Source organism: Pantherophis guttatus, chromosome 2, assembly GCF_059756535.1.
Source record: "Pantherophis guttatus breed Tessera chromosome 2, ASM5975653v1, whole genome shotgun sequence".
Lineage (NCBI taxonomy): Eukaryota > Metazoa > Chordata > Lepidosauria > Squamata > Colubridae > Pantherophis > Pantherophis guttatus.
Genome location: NC_142064.1, coordinates 129,236,384 through 129,255,890, shown reverse-complemented (window position 1 = coordinate 129,255,890; position 19,507 = coordinate 129,236,384). Strand labels below are relative to the sequence as shown.

General features: G+C 40.3%; 1 protein-coding gene across 5 annotated transcripts in view; it reads right to left on the bottom strand.

Annotated features, from left to right (window-relative positions):
- ARHGEF25 (Rho guanine nucleotide exchange factor 25) overlaps positions 1-19,507 on the bottom strand; it is a 98,890-nt gene that overhangs the window by 66,203 nt on the left and 13,180 nt on the right. For 2 of the 5 annotated variants that reach the window (XM_034419200.3, XM_034419198.3), the window contains exons 1-2: positions 12,664-12,903; positions 6,851-6,995 (exon numbers count right to left, since the gene is read on the bottom strand). In XM_034419200.3, coding sequence (XP_034275091.2) covers positions 6,851-6,995; positions 12,664-12,759 — 241 coding nt within the window. In that variant the 5' untranslated portion in view covers positions 12,760-12,903. Of the gene's footprint in view, positions 1-6,850; positions 6,996-12,663; positions 12,904-17,987; positions 18,175-19,507 lie in introns of those variants that run through there. The other 3 variants (XM_087886713.1, XM_034419202.3, XM_087886712.1) reach the window with 2 other exon arrangements.

The window sequence follows — 19,507 nt, the reverse complement described above, 5'->3', positions numbered from 1 at the left end:
GACTAGGTTGAACTCCATAATAAGCCCATAACGATCGCTCAGTTCAACTATTTCAGGGTTTATTGTTGAGATGATGACACAGGCATGCCCATGCATACTTTGAGTTCCCAGAAAAGCTATTATCAATATATTTGAAAAGACAGGCAGATGATAATCACAGGAAGGACACCACTCTTTTGCTATGTGTAGTAAGAACGAACTTGCTGTGCTTCATGTTTTCCTCACAATGAAGTTTGCTTGGGGGATGAATGGCCAAATGAAGTCTAATCATCAAAGATGCTGGACTTATCTGAGAAGGCCCAGGTTCAAATCCTCTATTAGCCATGTAATACTTCTGAGCCAATTGCAATACTTATTCTTCCTTACAGAATTGTTATCAGGATAAAATGGAGGTGTGTAGATGAGAACTATACAGACTGTTCGAAATTACTTGGAAGAAAAATTAGGTGTAAGTAGAATATGCAAAAACAACACAGAAACGTGTTTTGAATAAAGGAAATATTGATCATATTTGCACCAATGTAACATTTGCACATCAATGTAACCCAGAGGTTACATTTATTACCATCCTTCAATGTTCTTCTCCCTTTCCTCATTACCACAATGTCATGCTTTCACATTCCTACTGTCCCACAAAAACAGCCAACCCTCTATCAGGAACAACCGCAATAATACATGAGCACACAATAGATACAAACTTAAGACAAACCGCTCCAAACTTGATTGCAGGAAACACGACTTCAGCAACAGAGTGGTCAATGCCTAGAATGCACTACCTGACGCTGTGGTTACTTCCCCAAACCCCTATAACTTTAACCTTAGACTGTCTACCGTCAACCTCACCCCATTCCTAAGAGGTCTGTAAGGAGTGTGCATAAGCGCACCAGCGGGCCTACCGTCCCTGTCCTACTGTCCCCATTTATTCGTATCCTTATCCTGTATTCATAATCATGTTTATACTTATATCTGTTATCTTATACATGTTGGACAAATAAATAAATAAATAAATAAAATAAACAAACACAATTTATTACTATTGGAAGACTTCCACCATCTAATGCTTCCCAGGCATGTTGTGACTACAATCCCCCATCATCACCAACCAGAATTTAAACAGTACAGTAACTAATATGCTTATCTTGTAGAACTAGAAAGAAATTCAAAATTGTCATTAACGACCACAAAGTTCCTTGAGACTGTCCAGTATGCCACAGAATAATGATAATATTTTGGTATGATCAGCTCATCGGGTTGGTTTAATGATCAGCATTAAAAACTAGTCATAAGATCAATTCTCTAGAGAAGTGCTTCCTATTTTTTTTTCTTTCATTACCCCAAACCACTTATGACCAGTCCTCAGTTTGATAATTGGTCTCTTCCTTCAGCACCATTGTAACTTCGAATGGACACTGAAGAAATGGTCAGAATTCGAGGTCTACCCCTGTTATTAAAAAAAACCACTGAACGATTTTCAGCCATTTCAGCCAATTGCCATTGGTAATTTTGACGATGTTTGTCTTAATAGGAGGAATATTTTGGGAGATTTTTGAATATATACAGGGCAATCTTTAAGTCAATTTAAGTGTTGTGATAGGTAGTGGGTTTGTACATCGCTAACAGAAGAAAAACGTCTATCCAATTTTGGGAAATTTACCCAAGTTTGGGAAGCACTAGAGGTAAAAGCAAAGAAATAAAAAAGGAAGTTGAGAAAAAAAAAACATTTTCTCTTTGGTATCATGTTTTCCTACTTGTAGGATATATTCGGTTGTTATATTGGGTAGCTTTTAAAAATAACATCATGCATTTACGTGCTCTTCAGAGGTGGTACAATCTCCTCTGTCACTCTACCATTCCATTCTGCTGAAAATTGTAGATTAGACTTTGCAACCTGTTCAATTGAGGAATATGATATATATTTTTTATCTCAAATCAGATTTGAATCAGAGAATAAGAGATATTATTATGGCACTTATTTTCAAAGTGCAAGATGAAGTGTATAACATATGGAGCAATGATAATGGTGAAAGTGCACAAACTGTCATTATTTCCCAGATTCTTTTCAAAGATAAGAAAGATTGAAGAGGACATTAAGAGTTCTATTCTTCTCGAGCCTGGCTTAAATCATATCAACTTTTTTTTAATATTAAAGATGCAATCATCTTAATAGCATTATGTTTTCACTCTAAGACCATTGGATTACTGTGCCATTTAAATTAGCCATTGCTTCTGATGAGGTGCTGAGAAGAGTTTTGTTACAGAATCTAGGTCAAGCTTGTTCATCCCAGTACTTCTCAAATACATTAAATTATCATCTGTACAACCCTGTACCAAAATACCTATTGACCATGGGAGCTTTAGTGCCAAGTTATTTGGAAGTTGCTACATGGAGATAACTTAATTCTGCTGCCTTTCTCTCACAAACTACAATTTCAGAAGAATGTTTAATAAAATAGTTGTGTGGATATTACTCAAATATCAGGGCAGATGGAGGAGAGGGCAAGGCCTGGTATCCTATAACCAGGATGCTGTTGGAAGAGGATGACATTTGTATAGTGAAACTGTAGGACAGGCAAAGGAAACAAAGGAAGGCAAAGAAAGAGTAAAAAAAAGCACAAGAGAAGTAGAAGCTATAGCAGGATAACTGTAGACTATAAATTGATTTGGGACAAAAAATAGCAGTATGCAGTATTTTTCCCCTCAATATTCACTGATAGGAGTTTTTTATATGGAGTTAAGTGATGCCTTGTCCTCCCTCTCGCAGTGCCTAGAGGCTGTTAGGGGCTGGATGGGGAGCAACGGGTTGAAACTAAACCCTGGCAAGACCGAGTAGCTCTAGGTTTGGGGTTCATTGGCTCAGAGAGAATTGCCACCTTTGGTCTTGGATGGGGTAGCACTATCCCAAACAGACCCTGTGAGTAATCTAGGGGTTTTCCTGGACTCATGACTCCTGCTTGAAGAGCAGATGGCAGTCGTGACTAGGAGGGCCTTTGCGCAACTGCAGGTTGTGTGCCAGTTACACCCGTTCCTGGACCAACAGTCCCTACCCACAGTCACTCATGCCCTAGTCACTTCCCGTCTTGACTATTGCAGCATGCTCTACATGGGGCTGCCCTTGAAGAGCATCCGGAAGCTCCAGTTGGTGCAAAATGCAACGGCCTGCATGGTTTTGTGCAGACCCCAGTGTGCACATGTATTACCTCTCCTGCAGGAGCTGCATTGGTTGCCGATTTGCTTCTGGGTGCAATTCAAGGTGCTGGTTTTCACCTTTAAAGCCCTTGATGGCTTGGGACTAGGTTATCTGAGGTAGTCTCTTGACAGTCACATCTACCCGACCCATCAGAGTGGGGAGGCAGGGAATGTTGCGGGATCCAGAAGAAGGGCCTTCTCCGTGGTGGCTCCCTCTCTCTGGAACATCATTCACCCAGAGATTAGAATGGCCCCCACTTTAATACTCTTCCAGAAGGCGCTGAAGACCTGGTTCTGCCAGTGGGCTTGGGGAACCCAGAGTGGGATGGAGCCCATTAAATGGCTCGTGTGACCTGCTGTCCCCGGGGTGGAGGGTGGGAGGTAGGGGGTGATTTTGTTATATTGTACTATATTAATTTATTTGATTCTTTTTGTTAGTTTTTATTGTTTTAAATGTGGTTTTATATTCTGTAAGCCACCTTGAGTCGCCATGGGCGAATAGGTGGCTATATAAATTCAATAAATAAATAAATAAAATTCGTCTCAGTAAGTCTGCAGAACATTGTTTGTGCTGGCAAGAGCAAAGACAGAAGGCAGATGAGGAACTACAAATCAATTATCTGAATATATATTTCTTATGTTATCTATTATTTAACTGTCATGCACATTTTACCTACTACTTCTATACTCATACAGTAATCACTCAAGGGAATAAAGGTGGCTGTTGCAACTTTAAATTGGTAGCTCTTCCACTTCACAATTGCTCTCCTGAGAGGTTGCAGATAATGAGTTCATTAGAAAGCTCACAGTTGGAGAAACCTCTCCACCTAGATCACTGCAAGCTTACAGTTAATTGGCTAGCCACTTGGAGTAACTAGCCAGCTACTCGGCTTCTAGTCAAGTCCTCAATGGAGCAGAAGCAAGCATTTCCCTTGAGACCTGGCTAAACAGAGTGTCAGATCAATAGCACCAATTCCAGATCCAGTTCGGTAAGAATATAGCTGGCTTTGGCAGTACTAGACTACAAGAAAAGTCTCACTACTCATTTGAAGAGCCTGTTGGACAACCAAGAAAAGCAGGGACATTGGCAAGCAGATGGAACTGGCAAGGAGTCTTACCTCCAGTCAAGAACCCATCAACGCAGAGATGTCATCAGGTTTTGAAAGAAACATGCCTAACTACCCTGCCTGCGACTCATGGAAGCTTTGCTGTAATCTATTAATTATTTTGGGAACTAATCAGCAGAGGCTCATCCTTTCTCCCCGTCCCTTCAATCTTCTTACCTCTCTTTTGAATTCCTCATTTATTTTGCTTATTACCATGAACAGCGTACTCTTTTCTGACCTCTATTTTGCCTCCTTCTTTTCCCTGCATTCATTAAAAACAATGTCTGCTGCCAGCTGTCAGTCATTCTAATGCTCTTACTTTCGTGTGTCCTTCCACCCCCACTTTAAACCCAGAGAACCCAATACTAGCTCCTATATTCTGAGGCTGCATCCTTGACTGTTAGCTGCTCATGAAAGGTCTTATTTCCTAATATTTGGCTTATTTTCTTTACAATTACATGATAGACAAGAAAAACAAAAATAATGTCTATATTGTTATTGCTTCCAGATAGCATTATAATGTAGCCCCTAGTGCTAATAGCCAAATGACATTATCTACCTATTCCATCTTTTCTTCCTTAATGGATCTTTTGGGTGTAAGGGGAAAAAAAACCCTAAGGAAAAAAAAAAGAATAAATTCCTTAAATAAGGCGGGGCAATTGTATAATGAAAGCCTAATCTAGAAGCATCTGTCATTTGCTTATCATCTCCTTTCCATGTCTTCCCTTGATCCTTCTTTTTTGATCAAATATAAACATAGAAGCAAGGGCCTGATGTGTCTCTTTTTCAACTTTGTTCTCTGTGCCTATACACCAGTGGTGGGATTCAAATTTTTTTTACTACTGGTTCTGTGGGCATGGCTTGGTGGGCATGGCAGGGAAAGGATACTGTAAAATCTCCATTCCCACCCCACTCCAGGGGAAAGATACTGTAAAATCTCCATTCCCTCCCCACTCCAGGGGAAGGTTACTGCAAAATCCCCATTTCCTCCCGATCAGCTGGGACTCGGGAAGCAGAGAATAGATGTGGGCGGGGCCAATCAGACGTGGTATTTACTGGTTCTCCGAACTACTTAAAATTTCCACTACCGTTTCTCAAGAACTGGTCAGAACCTGCTGAAAACCACCTCTGCTATACACTTTCAGGAATAGATGTATAGATGGATGGATAATAGATAAACAGAGACAGATGTCTCTCCAGATCAAGGTTTGAGAAAACTTATATTTTAAGATCAGAGGTACACAGCCTGGGGACATTAGACTGCATGTGGGCCCAAAAGCTTGGGGAAATTCCTCATACCTTTTGCCATTCAGTTTTAATCTTAGAGTAATGAAGGGGAAACATTATTCAATATACAACTCTTAGTAATGTTAACTGTATTCCATTCATTTAAATTAAATATTCATTTATATTTAATCAAATAAAAGAGCCTCTTGCCTGATTCACCCTTGTTCTTAGTCTTGATTTTTACCTATTTGGGAGGAATTATGCCAAGTGTGACTCTGGCATCCTCTTGATGAGTTAAACCAAATTGAGCACTGCCTTCCATCTGATCTCACCAGTTGTTAGTTCACAATCCCTTAACTCCCAAGCATTTGTTAAGGATTATGGGAGTTGCAGTTAACATATTTAGCAAATATTACGCAGGATTTATTACTCAGTGACCATGCTAGTTATTTAATTTGGTTTTATCATACTGTTTCCTGTAGCACAACGAGTAGATCTTTTTAAATACAAAGGACTAGACCACAACCAGGAAAAAGATGTACAGAATGGTTAAGGCTGGGCACATACTTTATTCAGTCACTGATTGGTTTAAGCTTTGTGTTAGACTGGATTCAAATATCACATTGAGCCATGTCTGCTCCACCATGGTTTATTGTAAACTAAAAAAAAATCACAATCAAGAGGATTCACACAACAAACTTCATCATTATTTTCCATGCTGGTTTAGCCATTGCAGTGCACTCTGGGTTTTGACTTAGCATGATGCATTAATCCAACCAATTATGGCTTATTCAAAAATACACTTAAAATAGATTATCTCTTTGTGAGCTGCAAACCCAAATTAAGATTGTGCAATACCAGTGAAGCAAATAAAAGGAAGACTTCATGCGGGTAACATCAGCATGATGACGCCTCTCATAAGTAACCCATTTGAATGGTGTATAAGTAAAAAATTGAATACACACAAAAGATTAAAAGCTAGTGGTATAGAAAGATTTCGTAGAAACACTGCCTGTCAGAAAAGACAAGATTTATTAAGGCATTACAATCATTGTCCAAGTACTCCAGATCAGTGAGAAGTCTTTAGTTTCCAACATTGTATACTACTTATACAATAGGGCTTCTGAGTTACACAGTATATGAATAATATACTTAGGGAACTTACATGCCTGGGAAATATGGCAGTAGAGAAAGTATAGTCAATCAATCAATCAATCAATTATTCAAGTATGTTGGAGCATAACAAGATTAAAAATAATGGTAAAGCTACTTTCCTTATTGCACTAGATCTGGAGTGGCAACCTAACAATAAAATAAATCAGGCAGCTTACCTTCTTCCGTGATCTGGACTACTGGGATCTCTGAGGATGCTACTGCTTCTTGCTGGGATCCCATATCAGGCTGCCCCCTGTTGTTTTTGTTGCTAGCCTGAGGTTGCATCTCAGCTCCCTGTTCTTGTGAGTACAGGTCTGACAGCTGTAATGAAGCAGGAAAATATGTTCAGGTTTTAGGTTAGGATTCAAACAGCCTGTTTGGTATGAGGAGCCTCAGTATCAGAAATAGATCACAATCTGGCACATAACAGTTAATAGATATATTTTTGACACATGCAATTAGTGTAGTTTGAGGGTCATTTTAGTGAGCATCAAGGAGGCCTGAACTACATCTCACAGACATATTGCAGTTTTCATACCATTTTTCTTATTGAAGTAATTGTTTCCCTCAAATAAAAAAAGAATCTGAGAATCTATGTACTGTATCTCTGTATATGTATATTCTAACATGAAGTGTTCACATGCAGTCACAGAAGGCAAGATATACTTCAACGTAACAGCTAAAAGGCAGAATGAAACCTCACTTCTTTTCTACCTGTTGTGGCAAACTTCAAAACTGTGCCAATTCATCTTGAATGCCTACCTAGAAAACAGAAACTTACTTTTAAAAGAATGAGAAATAAAGAAACAAGAATTTCCAAGTCTTCAGGAGAATTTCCAAGTTTTCCAAGTACAGAATTTCCAAGTCGCCAAGTATAGGAGAATTTCCATTCTAATGTCTGGATCAGAGACAGACAACATTTCTGACCCCAAGGGACCCGTTAGTTTCCAAGTCAGAACTTCACGCCTCACCATCACCTCTCTTTCCTCTCACCCCACCCCATCAGTTTATGTATCATTAGTTTACCACTGTGGAAATCCAATTATTTCACACATGTGAAAGTTGGAAGTGTTTGTCCTCTCATGGTTCAGAAGAGGATTGCTAAGGGACAAGAACAAGGATACTTCCCTATTTCCCAGTATCTGCTTCCAAACTTCAGATCTCCACTATTATTCTTATGCAAGAGAAGGCGAAGCCATGAATGTTTTCTCCCTTTGCTCCCCAATGAAGGAAACCAAGTTATTGTATTTCCAATGTTATTGGCTGCTTCTTTACAGGGCTTTTTGGGATGGGGGAGGGCAGGAAGGGAGGGAAATAAAAGAGAATGCACCTACTTCCTCTCTCCCCTCATTTAAACCGTCTCCTATATACAGAGATTGATCATCCAAGTAGGTCACAAAATCTACAAAAGTGGTGCTGAGAGTTGTTCTGAATTACACAGTGGCTGGCCACAAACTTGGGTGACCCAATTTCTATGGCTAATATAGTAAGGGCCCGATAGAATTTTCACATAAAGGGGAACAGGATATTCTTTCCCACTGAGTTGGATACTTCAAAGAAGCTCTTAACTCCACAACAAAATGGAATCTCTTTGTTCTGAAGAAGTGTATCTCTTCGGAAAAAAATATTGAAATGAAATCCCTATGGAAAGATGACCTCTTCAAGCCCAAGCTTTTGCACTTTCTGCAGGTATTTGTTTGATCACTGGGAAATTCTGTAGGAAACAAAATGAAGAATTAAATGGACTTGACATGGTAAACTAATTTGTAAATCGTGATCCGATCTTTTTTTGCTACATAATGGTCTTCCTGGAGGAGGTGGAGTGGGGACAGAGCAAAGAACTGAGTAGGCAGGAAGTGTGAGGATATTGGGGACATAGAAAGAAAAACAGTAATTTTTACAAGTAGGTTTAAAAAGAGCAGAAACAAAGACAAGCCAATGTGCATGCTAATTCTGGCAGAAAATCGAACAAATAGGAAAAGAGAAAATTCTGGTTCCTGGGTGTATTCTTCTCATCTTACTACCTTAACTTAAAATCCTGTTTTCTTTATTGGTCTGCCAGAGATCACCAGGAAGCCTGAAAGTAGAGCATAAATGTTTCTGTTTTGCTCTACAGACACAAAAAGAAATAAGCAGTGGCTGACATGCTGCTCCATATAAATAAGTCCTATTTAACTACTATCATCAATAACTTCAAATGTTGAAGCCAGTGGCCACCATGTCATATGGCATTGGATTCAGGAGTTGCATAGAAAGAATAAACACTTTATCGGAATCTACTGCTAATACTTCATAAAATAACCACAGGTTATTTCTCAAGATCCAACATTCTTTCTTCCTTGAAATTGGGATGACCAGATGCTAGTAAGTACAGAGCCTCCGTGATACTGCAATTTGGTAAGTCCACAAATGAAGTTGAGATAATGGCTGCATCATCTGATATAAAAGTAATACTAAATGTCAGCTAGCCTGACCTGACAAATTATGTTCCAATTTTATGAGTTTTTCCACTGTGTTACTCTTGTTCAACACTGTTAGAAGTAGATATTGCAGCAGCAATACATCAAGCTGCATCTGCTTGGTTCCCTCCACACCTCCTAAAATTAGCAAAACTCCAGCCTTCTTCGTATAGTCATCCTTCTTCTTATAACATGGGATCCAAGCCCAGATCTAAAATGATTAAGGACAGAAGTTGGGCACTGTAAGAATGATGCCCCGCTATAGAACTAGCTATTCAGCATCTAGTCTCTCTTGGGTTGCCATGCATAAACAAGTCTTGATAGAGGAAAATGTTTGTAGCTCAGGGTTGAAATGAAGGATTCTTGGTGATCTCTGAGCTTGGTTATTTTTCACCCCACTCCACACCAGCACTGATGATGTTACCTAGTTTGGGTAACGAAATGTCTGCAAGACCACTCGGAGGCTTCAGCTGGTGCAGAATGCGGCCGCGCGGGTAGTGATGGGAGTGTCCTGACACTCCCATGTTACATCTCTCCTGTGCGACTTGCATTGGCTGCCGGTTGCCCTCGGGTGAGATTCAAGGTGCTGATGATTATCTATAAAGCCCTACATGGCCTAGGTCCAGGATATTTGGCAGACCATCTGCAGCCAGCAACAGCTTTGCATCGCCCGGTGTGCTCCCACAGGGAGGGCCTACTCAGGGTGCCGTCGGCCAGACAGTGTCGGCTGGCAACCCACAGGGAGAGAGCTTTCTCTGTGGGCGCACCCGCCCTTTGGAATCAACTCCCTCTGGAGCTCCAGGTGGCCCCCGACCTTCGCTCTTTCCGCCGTTGCCTGAAAACTTGGCTATTTCACCTGGCCGCCTTGGACTGATGGGGGTTTTAATCTGGGTTTTATTGAATTTCTTAATTTTAACTTGGACTTCTGTTTTAATGATTTATTTGTTCTGTTTTAATTGTTGTGAGCCGCCCTGAGTCCTGTGGAGATAAGGCGGCATACAAGTCCCATTAAATAAATAAATAAATAAATAAATAAATAAATAAATAAATAAAATGAATAAGCTCAGAAAGCATCAAGGACCCCTCACAAACAAGTTGGTGCATGAACTGTCAAGCCATTAGAGAACCATACACACTGCTCAATATGACAAGTAGGTCATACAACCAAAATGGATCAGTCTGGGTGGTAGACTACAGTACACAAACAAGGAAGCAAACACCAACCTGCCTACATAAGGAGCCTGAGTGGTGTAAGAGGTTAATGTCTCCTAAAGCAGCATTTAACATCCAGCTGCCTGCAATTACTGCGAGTTCAATTCTCACCAGGCTCAAGGTCGACTCAGCCTTCCATCCTTTCTAAGGTGGGTAAATTGAGGACCCAGTTTGTGGGGGCAATAAGCTGACTTTGTATAAATATACAAAAGTATGAAGGCTATTGCTTAACGCATTGTAAGCCGCCCTGAGTCTCTGGAGAAGGGTGGCATATAAATCAAATTAAAATAATAATAATAATAATAATAATAATAATAATAATAATAATAATAATAAGGCTTGCAAACAGCTATAGACACAGTTACTTGCATAAAAGTAAAAAAAAAAAAATCCCACCAGGTGACCATGTAATGAAAAACTAGCTCTTTTTTCCTTTTTTGGACAGCAAAGTGCTACAGGTTTATTAGAGTAAATTTATTTCATGAAAATCCATTCAGAGAGGAAGTCATGTTATTTTGTTTCTTGCTAAGGGGAGGAGGGTAGAGTTTAAACAACAGCAAAACTTGAGCTTTCCTGAGATCACAAATCTACTTTTCCTGATACTACACCAGGGAAAACAGATTAGTAGGGATTTCTGTGAGATTGTAATGTTTATAAACTTTTAAAGGGCAAAGTTAGCTTAAGATCTTTGAATTGTGTTTTTTTTTTACATGCTGAGAATACAATTGAAAGGTTTCACAAACATCTGATTTGTAGGTCACTACAACTAGTGACCTACAAATAGTGACACTAGTGTAGGTCACTCATTGATGATAAATGGACCTCCTGCCCCTCCTCCTCCCACTCCCTAATTTTATGGGCTGGGCAAAGGTTATGAATGAGAGGGGGAAATCTTCTTTAGTTAGCCCTGAGTTTGGGAGAGGGCAGCACTAAAACACCATGGAACTGAAATATCAGTTGGCCTGGTTATCCTTGGCTTTCAACCGACCAAACCTGTAGAGAGCTGCCTGTCTTTTCTGCTCTTTGTTAATGTTACTAATGCCTTTCAGAAAGGGGCAGCTCTTTTTAAACTGAGCAGACATTTTGCTTAAATTACAAGCATTGAGAAATCAAGATGCTTGTTTTTGTTTACCAAATTATGAAAAAAAAGTTTGTAAAAAAAAAACAAAACCCTATCCCCTAAGAAACAGAAATGCCTCAATAACCTCATGCAGTTTTTGAACAACTGTGGCTGCATAGCTTCGGCAACACTTCAAACAACTCCATAATTTAAAAAAAAAAAAAAAACCTTAAAAGAACCATTCCACTAAATAAACCCCGAGACACCACATAATGCTGTCTTACCAGCCTTGTCCAAGGCAGCACATTTACTGTAGTTCTGCTAAGACAGGAGCATTCCAAAGATGATAAAAACCCAATCTTTATTTTTCCATTAGAGCTGTGCCTGCCCCGCCCTTTAGCATTGCTCAGCAACCCTCCCACTAGCTCTTTTTTCTGTCCTGGACTAGGGATATCAGCCTTGTGAGTGGGGAGAAGCAACAGACTCACCCCAATGAAAACATTGGAAGAGAAATTCCTCCTGGGTCTATCGCCACATCCGTTTTCGGAACAATAAAAATAACTTTGAAGCTGAGTTTGGGGGTGATGGGAACCCCACCCCGAAAGTTTAAAAACTCCAGTTTAGCTTTAATGAAGAAAACTGCACAATTAGAGAGAAGAGATTCTTATTCATCTTACCTTCTCACCTTCAGGGCTGGAAATGTCTGACTCTGAAGGATAAGGATGACCCTAATCTGGCATGATTTACTTCTTCTGATGTCGGTAGAGACCTCCCACATTAATTTAACAAAACTAAAACTCTTGTCTATTATGGCTAGGACTCTGTCAAATACCCATAGGGGTCGTGGTCACAGACAATAACATGGAAATGTACTGATTGGCAGTTCAAAGTCCATCAGAAGTCTAGACTCTTACAGAGAGAGATACTGAGTTCGTCTTGACCTCACTGGGACCACTGTAGATAGCAAGAGTTCAGAACATACTTATCTTCTTTACTGGGGAATTATCAATCCTCCATCTTAGTACTACAATCAATACCTCAGATATATTCTTTCCCCCCACCCCCAGGGAAAATAAACCTCCCACTTCCTTGGGCAATGCATTCTCTCCAAGCAGGCAGTAACCTGCAACGTAACTGACCTCATAAACCTTCAGTTGCCCCCAGTTATCCCCACTGTGCTTAAATGTTACATGCAAGAGACTGCCTCTTTTCTTCCAAGTGTTCCTCCTCCCACTTGCCTAGTTCCCTCAAATCTTACCCAGGGTTGGCTGGGTAGGGCCAGCGATGTTAGGATATCCCCCATGGCTCCTAGCATCTGGTCAGTTCGTCCCCCTGTCTGCTGTGGAGCCTTCATGATGCCACGGATCCTGCTCACCTTCTCCCACCACACTCCGCTTCAAAGCTGGAGGCATCTGGAGGACTGGGAGGAGACTGGGCATCCTGCCTCTGTGGATGTGTGTGTGTGTCTATGTCCGTGTCTGTGTCTGTGTTGGGTGCTGGAACAGTCAAGTAAAAACCATTTCCAAGTCAGCCAGCTCCAGCTACCATAACTTCCCTGCTACAAGCTGCTGCCTCTTTAGCCGCACCCGTGTGTCTAGATCCTAAACCCTTTATCTCTTAAACATCATCTCCATTTACAGGCATTCAGAGATAGTCATGGATTAGGGACAAAGGGGACACTGCAGACAAAGTTGAGCATGTCGCCATGCCTGGAAGTTGAATTCTATATAAAAGGAAAATGGCAGATAGCATGATTTAAAGGGGACATCAGCAGAGACAAATTGGCTAGCCCTGACAAATAGCAGGGTTCAGAAGCGTTAAATCTGAAACTAGTTTAAACAGACTATGACCATGCAGGAGTAAACAAAAGGACTAGTGGAAAATCAAGCATATTATTATGATAATATGACACAGAGATAAACATCTACAGTATTCATTCTGTGAGCAGTATAGTTAGTTGTGCAGCTAAACAGTCCTGCCGTTGAGCAGAAGGGATAATGCATTCAAGATAGTCAGCCACTAGAGGGCACCATATAGTGCCCTAAGGGACCCTAAGGGGGCGTGCATAAGCACACCAGCGTGCCTACTGTCCCTGTCCTACTGTTCCCATTTATACCTACTCATTTTGTGTGTTTATGGCTATGTTTTGCTTATTTATATCCTTTTATTTGTGCCAATTTTTTTTCATGTGTCCATGTCTATGTCTATACTGTTACTTGTTTCCTTGTACTTGTTGACAAATAAATAAATAAAATAAATAAATAGTCTGCCTCAGTTGACTTTAAAAAATGCTCCTTGAGCTCTTCCATGACTTCCCATTCACAAGTCAAGTAAAGAACTCAGATGGTCTTTTAATTCTTTCCAAACCTAAGAAAACCTAGCCATTTCCTAATCAAAACTGGCTGCTCTTTGCCAAGGGGAGACATCCTGCTTGGGTTGATTTGGAATTTTAACTGACAAAATGGCTTTTGCGGTGGGGATTGCCAGTTCACAAAATGGCTGCCCACGGTAGACACTGCCAATCATAATGTCCGTTTGCCAGAAAGTGAGGTGCACTCATTCCCCAGCTATGCTCTTTACCACTCCAACTTAATTTTGTCTTCCCCTCCTACACACTCACCCTAACTTGAAAGTATAGAGACACTTCCAAGATAACTTGTAGCCATATAGCATTTTTATTTTCTAAGAGTACATAGTAGGGTTTACATGGAACCCTGAGATTTTCTTATGAATAAAAATGATACTAGTGTTTTGCTTAATAATAGGAATACTGCCCCTTAGTTTTTACTTTTTTATGTTTCAAAAAAAAATACTAGGCAAGGTAGGAAGACTGGCAGGAGCCAAAAGATGTGTTGCCAGGCAAATTGGTAGCCAGAGGCAGCACTCTGCTGACCTCTATTTTTCACAAACACAACTAGTTGATGGGATCTACTTGATAGCTGCCTAGTAACCAGCAAATGCTTCTAGAACAGGCCAATGGGAAACGTTTGGAGTGACCTCCCAAATTCAGGGCACAGAAAGACCATCTATGTGGAACAAACTCGGAGGAATGGCGAAGATCAGTACCATCCTTCACACTTCTGAATAAAAAAAGCTAAGATTAGGTGAACTGAATCAACTCACTTCTTTGAATCTTTCATTTTGAAATCTCCTGGTTTGCAATCTTCCAACTGATTGTTTGCATGCCTTCTTGTAAATAAATTTTCTGATACCATCAAGGTTTATTTCTAAGAAAGTATGCCCACATTTCAACTATAAAAATCAATAGTTATAACAATTATCAAGACACTATCTCAGTTGTCATGAGACATCACATACTACTATCAGCAGTGGCCCTTTCCTCGTGGTAGTGGCTACCTCTTGTGGTCTGTTTCAATTTACTTGAATGCTTGTTGAATGCATGTGTGTTTCCATCTCAATGGGAAATCTCATTTATACAAATTATCAAGTCTTGCTGTCCACAACACAACACCAAAAGAAATCTCATATTTGGTCATATTTCCAGGAGGAAATTCTAGGAATTACAGAAGTTCATCTAACATATCTAGAAGGCATTTAATTGGAAGCAATTGATTTAAAAGAATATGTAACCCCAACAAACTTCTTGTTTCTCCTATGAGCCTCTTGCAATTACGGTACAATAATCTCTCCAGCTAGATTCCTCTTCTGCCCTCTATATATAGTCTTGTAAATACGGGAATACGGTCACCCCCACCCTCATGTTCATTTCCTGCAGTTTTTCATTCCCACTTTCCAGAGAGACACACACACACAAAAAAAACATTTTTGGAGCCAAAAGCCTTGAGCTCAAGCCATGAGGAAAGGAAAAAGGGGTGGAGAGATCAGAGCTCTGGCCTCTCCATCATGCAACCACAGCCTCCTTCCTCAGCCTTCACGTCAAGCAAGGCTTCTGCACAGTTTCTCCCCCCATTGAGAGCTTCTGGCCCCCAAAGTTAACACTTGTGCTAAATGCACAAAGTCTCCTCCTCTGTCTTCTAGCATGACTATTGCAGCCCCATCTCTAGCCCTCCAAATATTTGCTGCTGGACCCTGAAAAATAATTATAATTATTTTAAAAATAATTATGCTGATAAACATTAACCTCCTGGATTAATCCTTCTGCAGGATTGATTCACATTGATTTGAGACTGCTAACCTCCTGGCCTGGATTTGCTCTCTATGCTAAATTCTGGATCCCCACTTTTGCATGGCGATATACCTCTATGATGTTCCGATTAGTCAAGAGAAAAGCTGTTTGGTTTCTAATTAGTTATCCAAAAAGCAAGGCACAAGGTATAAGCAGCCTTAATTCCACTGATTTTGGTGGAGCTTTCTTTCAACCACTAAATCAAACTCAGGGAAAAGACATAAAATAAGGTTATAGGTGTAGGGAACTGAGCCACAAAGACAAGTTTTCTCTGACATGCCCCATGACATTGCCTTCATCTTGTTTCCAACAAAAAAGGAAGATGGTGACCACAGCAATCCAATCCCCCTCTCCACCTCTTTTAAGTGCAGCATGTCACTTGTTCCAAGAAGTGAAGTTTCACTCACATGGCATTTTGGCCATCCTCACCTTCCACTGGATGGCCTTGACCTAGGCCGTAAGTGAAGTACTATTTCCTGTCATTCAAGGGCAACTTTAAAACGTATGAAATTCCTTAACCTCTATTTTCCCATTACCTTAGGGAAAGCCAGTGGTGAAATCCAAATTTTTTTACTACTGGTTCTGTAGGCATGGCTTGGTGGGCGTGGCAGGGGAAAGATACTGCAAAATCTCCATTCCTACCCCACTCCTGGGGGAAGGATACTGCAAAATCCCCATTCCCTCCCCACTCCTGGGGGAGGATATTGCAAAATCTCCATTCCCACCCCACTCTGAGGCCAGCCAAAGGTGGTATTTGCCGGTTCTCTGAATTACTCAAAATTTCCGCTACCAGTTCTCCAGAACCTGTCAGAACCTGCGGGATTTCACCCCCAAGCATCAAGGGAGAACAGTAGTGAGGAAAGGCCCTTTGGTCATCACACATGAGGTAATGAATCAACCTAAATGCCAGGGTTTGCATAATTCTGAATCATACATTTATATATATTATATTATATATATATATATAAATATCCAGCACATAGTGTAATAACACTAGCAGGGTCACTGAACTCAGTGAACCAGAACCATATTTTGGACATATCCAGTACAAGGCAAGGGAGTGAGGTAAGACAAGCTTAATTAGAGTGGAGACACTGGAACACTTGAGTCAGAGCCTCAGTATTTTATGGAGGATGTGGCGGAAAGAAACAGCTGGAAGATCTACAGACTTGAAGAGCCTGCTCCAAATGGCCATCCTCCAAGGGCCTTGAGCCCCACTCTCCCTGGCAAGGGTTGTGGGCATTGTGGTATAAAGTTGTAGATTGGCAGAACTGGTCTAGATCCTGATGGGGTGATTTTTCAGTGTCTGGATGAGGACTTGGCCTCTACTTGAAAGAAGCACTGGGAACTGAAAATCAAAAAAGATGGGACAGAAAGATGGAGTTTTACATGCCAAAAGAAAGGGAAGAGAGACTGTGCATTTAGCACAAGGGGCCACTTTGGGGCCCAGCATGAGACTGAAACCCAGAACTGACTTCTTTTTTGGTTACTATTTCTGGCTTAACTTCAGCCTAGCACTGTGTGGTGGATCTAAAACTGCTTCCAGTTTCAAGACTAACCTGATATGAAAGTATGAAGGCGAAAATACTTCTGAACTTATGGCACAACTTCCTCTTTCATCATGGAGTAAACAAAGCCACCTCCAACCCCATAACCTCTCATTTTTGGAAATCAATTACCGTCCTCTGGGATAGAAGTACAGTGATAGTTGCATATTCTGCAGTAAATGATCCCTCTGTTTAGATGTATATTGCTTTGCCTACTTTAAAACAACTTCAAAATTGCATAGACACTTTTGCCTTTCATTCACTCTGTTAAGTAGGACCACCTCCAAGTTTAATGGAACCATTGAAAGAAAACAAAATAGCCCTTAAGTGCCAATGCAAAAATCCCTGGCTCTCCAAATTTTGCATGGGCCTGCATTAATCTGCATTAATAGTTTTGCTCAGTATGCCAGAGCACCTTTTACAACGGCAGCCTGTGTGAACATCTACAAAGATCCTGCTTCCTAAGGAAGGAATCGTTTGAAATTTTCCAGAGCTGAGACACTGACAGAAACTCAAGTAATGGCAGTGTTCCAGCTGTAGGTACATTAAAAAACAGTGAGGAGGTTGCCTTGCAGAAGGAACAGAGTGCCTCTCTATCCGGTATCAGATTTCAGGTAGGGATTGGTGAGACAAGATTTCTGTCTCTTTGCAAGAGCCAGGCAAATATGGGATACTCATCAGAGAAATTTGCTGACTGGGCTGGGATACGTAGAATATTCTAAAGGTGCTTTCCTGCTCCCCAAAACAGTTTCTCTCCAAGAAACTTAGAAACCATATATTCAGCATCTTTTACAACAAGCAAAAGTTAAGCATCAATGTGATCTCTACCGGAACTTCAACATCAAGAGTTTGCCAGGATAAAGCAACAACCTATATTATGGAACTCACCTCTTTGAAGAAAACCAACAGCTCCAGACTTCAATCAACACCCATTCACAAAAACGGAAGGGCTCCACCGACCCTCTACAATATTGTGAATCCATCCAGCCATACACTCAACTAAACTGAAGAGTCTGTTCTGGCTTGAGGATTATCCTTTTGCTCCACTAAACCCACACAAAATATACAACTCTGTGGGGACTTTGATTTTTTTTATTTTTGGCTGCTTGAGGCTTCAGAAGTAGTTTCAAATAAAAACAAAACAAAACACAGAACTCAGCCATTGTTAACCCAATACATCCTGGAGCAATATACAGCTACAGATCACATCAAATCTTCAATACATTTAAAAAAACACTCAAAGCCTGTGTGTATATACCCCCAGATGGATGCAACACTAAATTAGATTTTTACACTGAATGCTTTGGCCAGCAAGTTAAAGCCACAATTATCAGAAGGTTTAGGAATCTCTTAGGATCAGGAGTTCAGCACAAATGCTGGAAACTAAATCTGGAATCTTCTGCAAGTTAGGGAGGGGACATAGTTTTGAGCTTACAAGGAAGGGAAAGAAAAGATGTTACCAACACTTAGCTAAATTTAGATGTTTCCTGGAAAAAAAAGTTGTTATCCACCCTGGCAGATAAGAATCCATGATTGTGCAACACTAGTCCTTATGCTTTGTTGTTAGATTTTAAAGTTTTCATATTAATTGTATTTTTAATTCTGTACATTGCACTGCATAACAGGCATTATATATTTAATTAATTAATTAACCCTAATGTTACTTTTTTTCTTAAGTGCAATGACAGGATTATCTATTTCTGAATCCCCAAATCTTCTAAACTGAAAATTATTAATAGCCTTCTCATCACATTTTTACCTAATTTTTAATAGGAATCCATCATACTTGCCTTTTAAATACCAATTTTTTAACATTTTAATTATGATAATTTTTTTTTTATTTTAACATTTTATTGTCCACTACCCAGAGTTCCTCTCAGAGGAAGATGGATGGTTCAAAAATGTGATAAACAAACGAATAAAGTTGTTATAATTACTGTCTTAAACACATTCTTTACCTTTATCCTAGTGTCTGGAACCTCTGGGGATTTGGATGGGGAAGAACAGACTTCAAAACAAAGTTTCCAGAACGGGAGTTATTTTGCCCTTGAAACTGGGTGAGGTTGCACTGCCTTGCTTGGTTTCTGTGCACACTCTGGGAGTTCTTCAAAATTCATAGCTCCTGCTTGAAGCTGTGGTTCAAGGAAACGTCTCAAAGATCTATCTTATGTGCTAGTTGTACCTATTTGATTGGGGATTCATAGCTATCTTCTGATTGGATTATTGCAAAATGGTCTATGTAGGACTATCCTGAAGACTACTCAGAAGTTTCAGCTGGTGCAGAATGAGGTCACAGGGATAATTATAGCTATCTCTTATTATGCTCACAAGTTCAAACCCTATGTGACATAAGACCAGGTTATATGTGGAACCACCTGCTTCTGAAAATATCTGCCTAATAGGTGCTT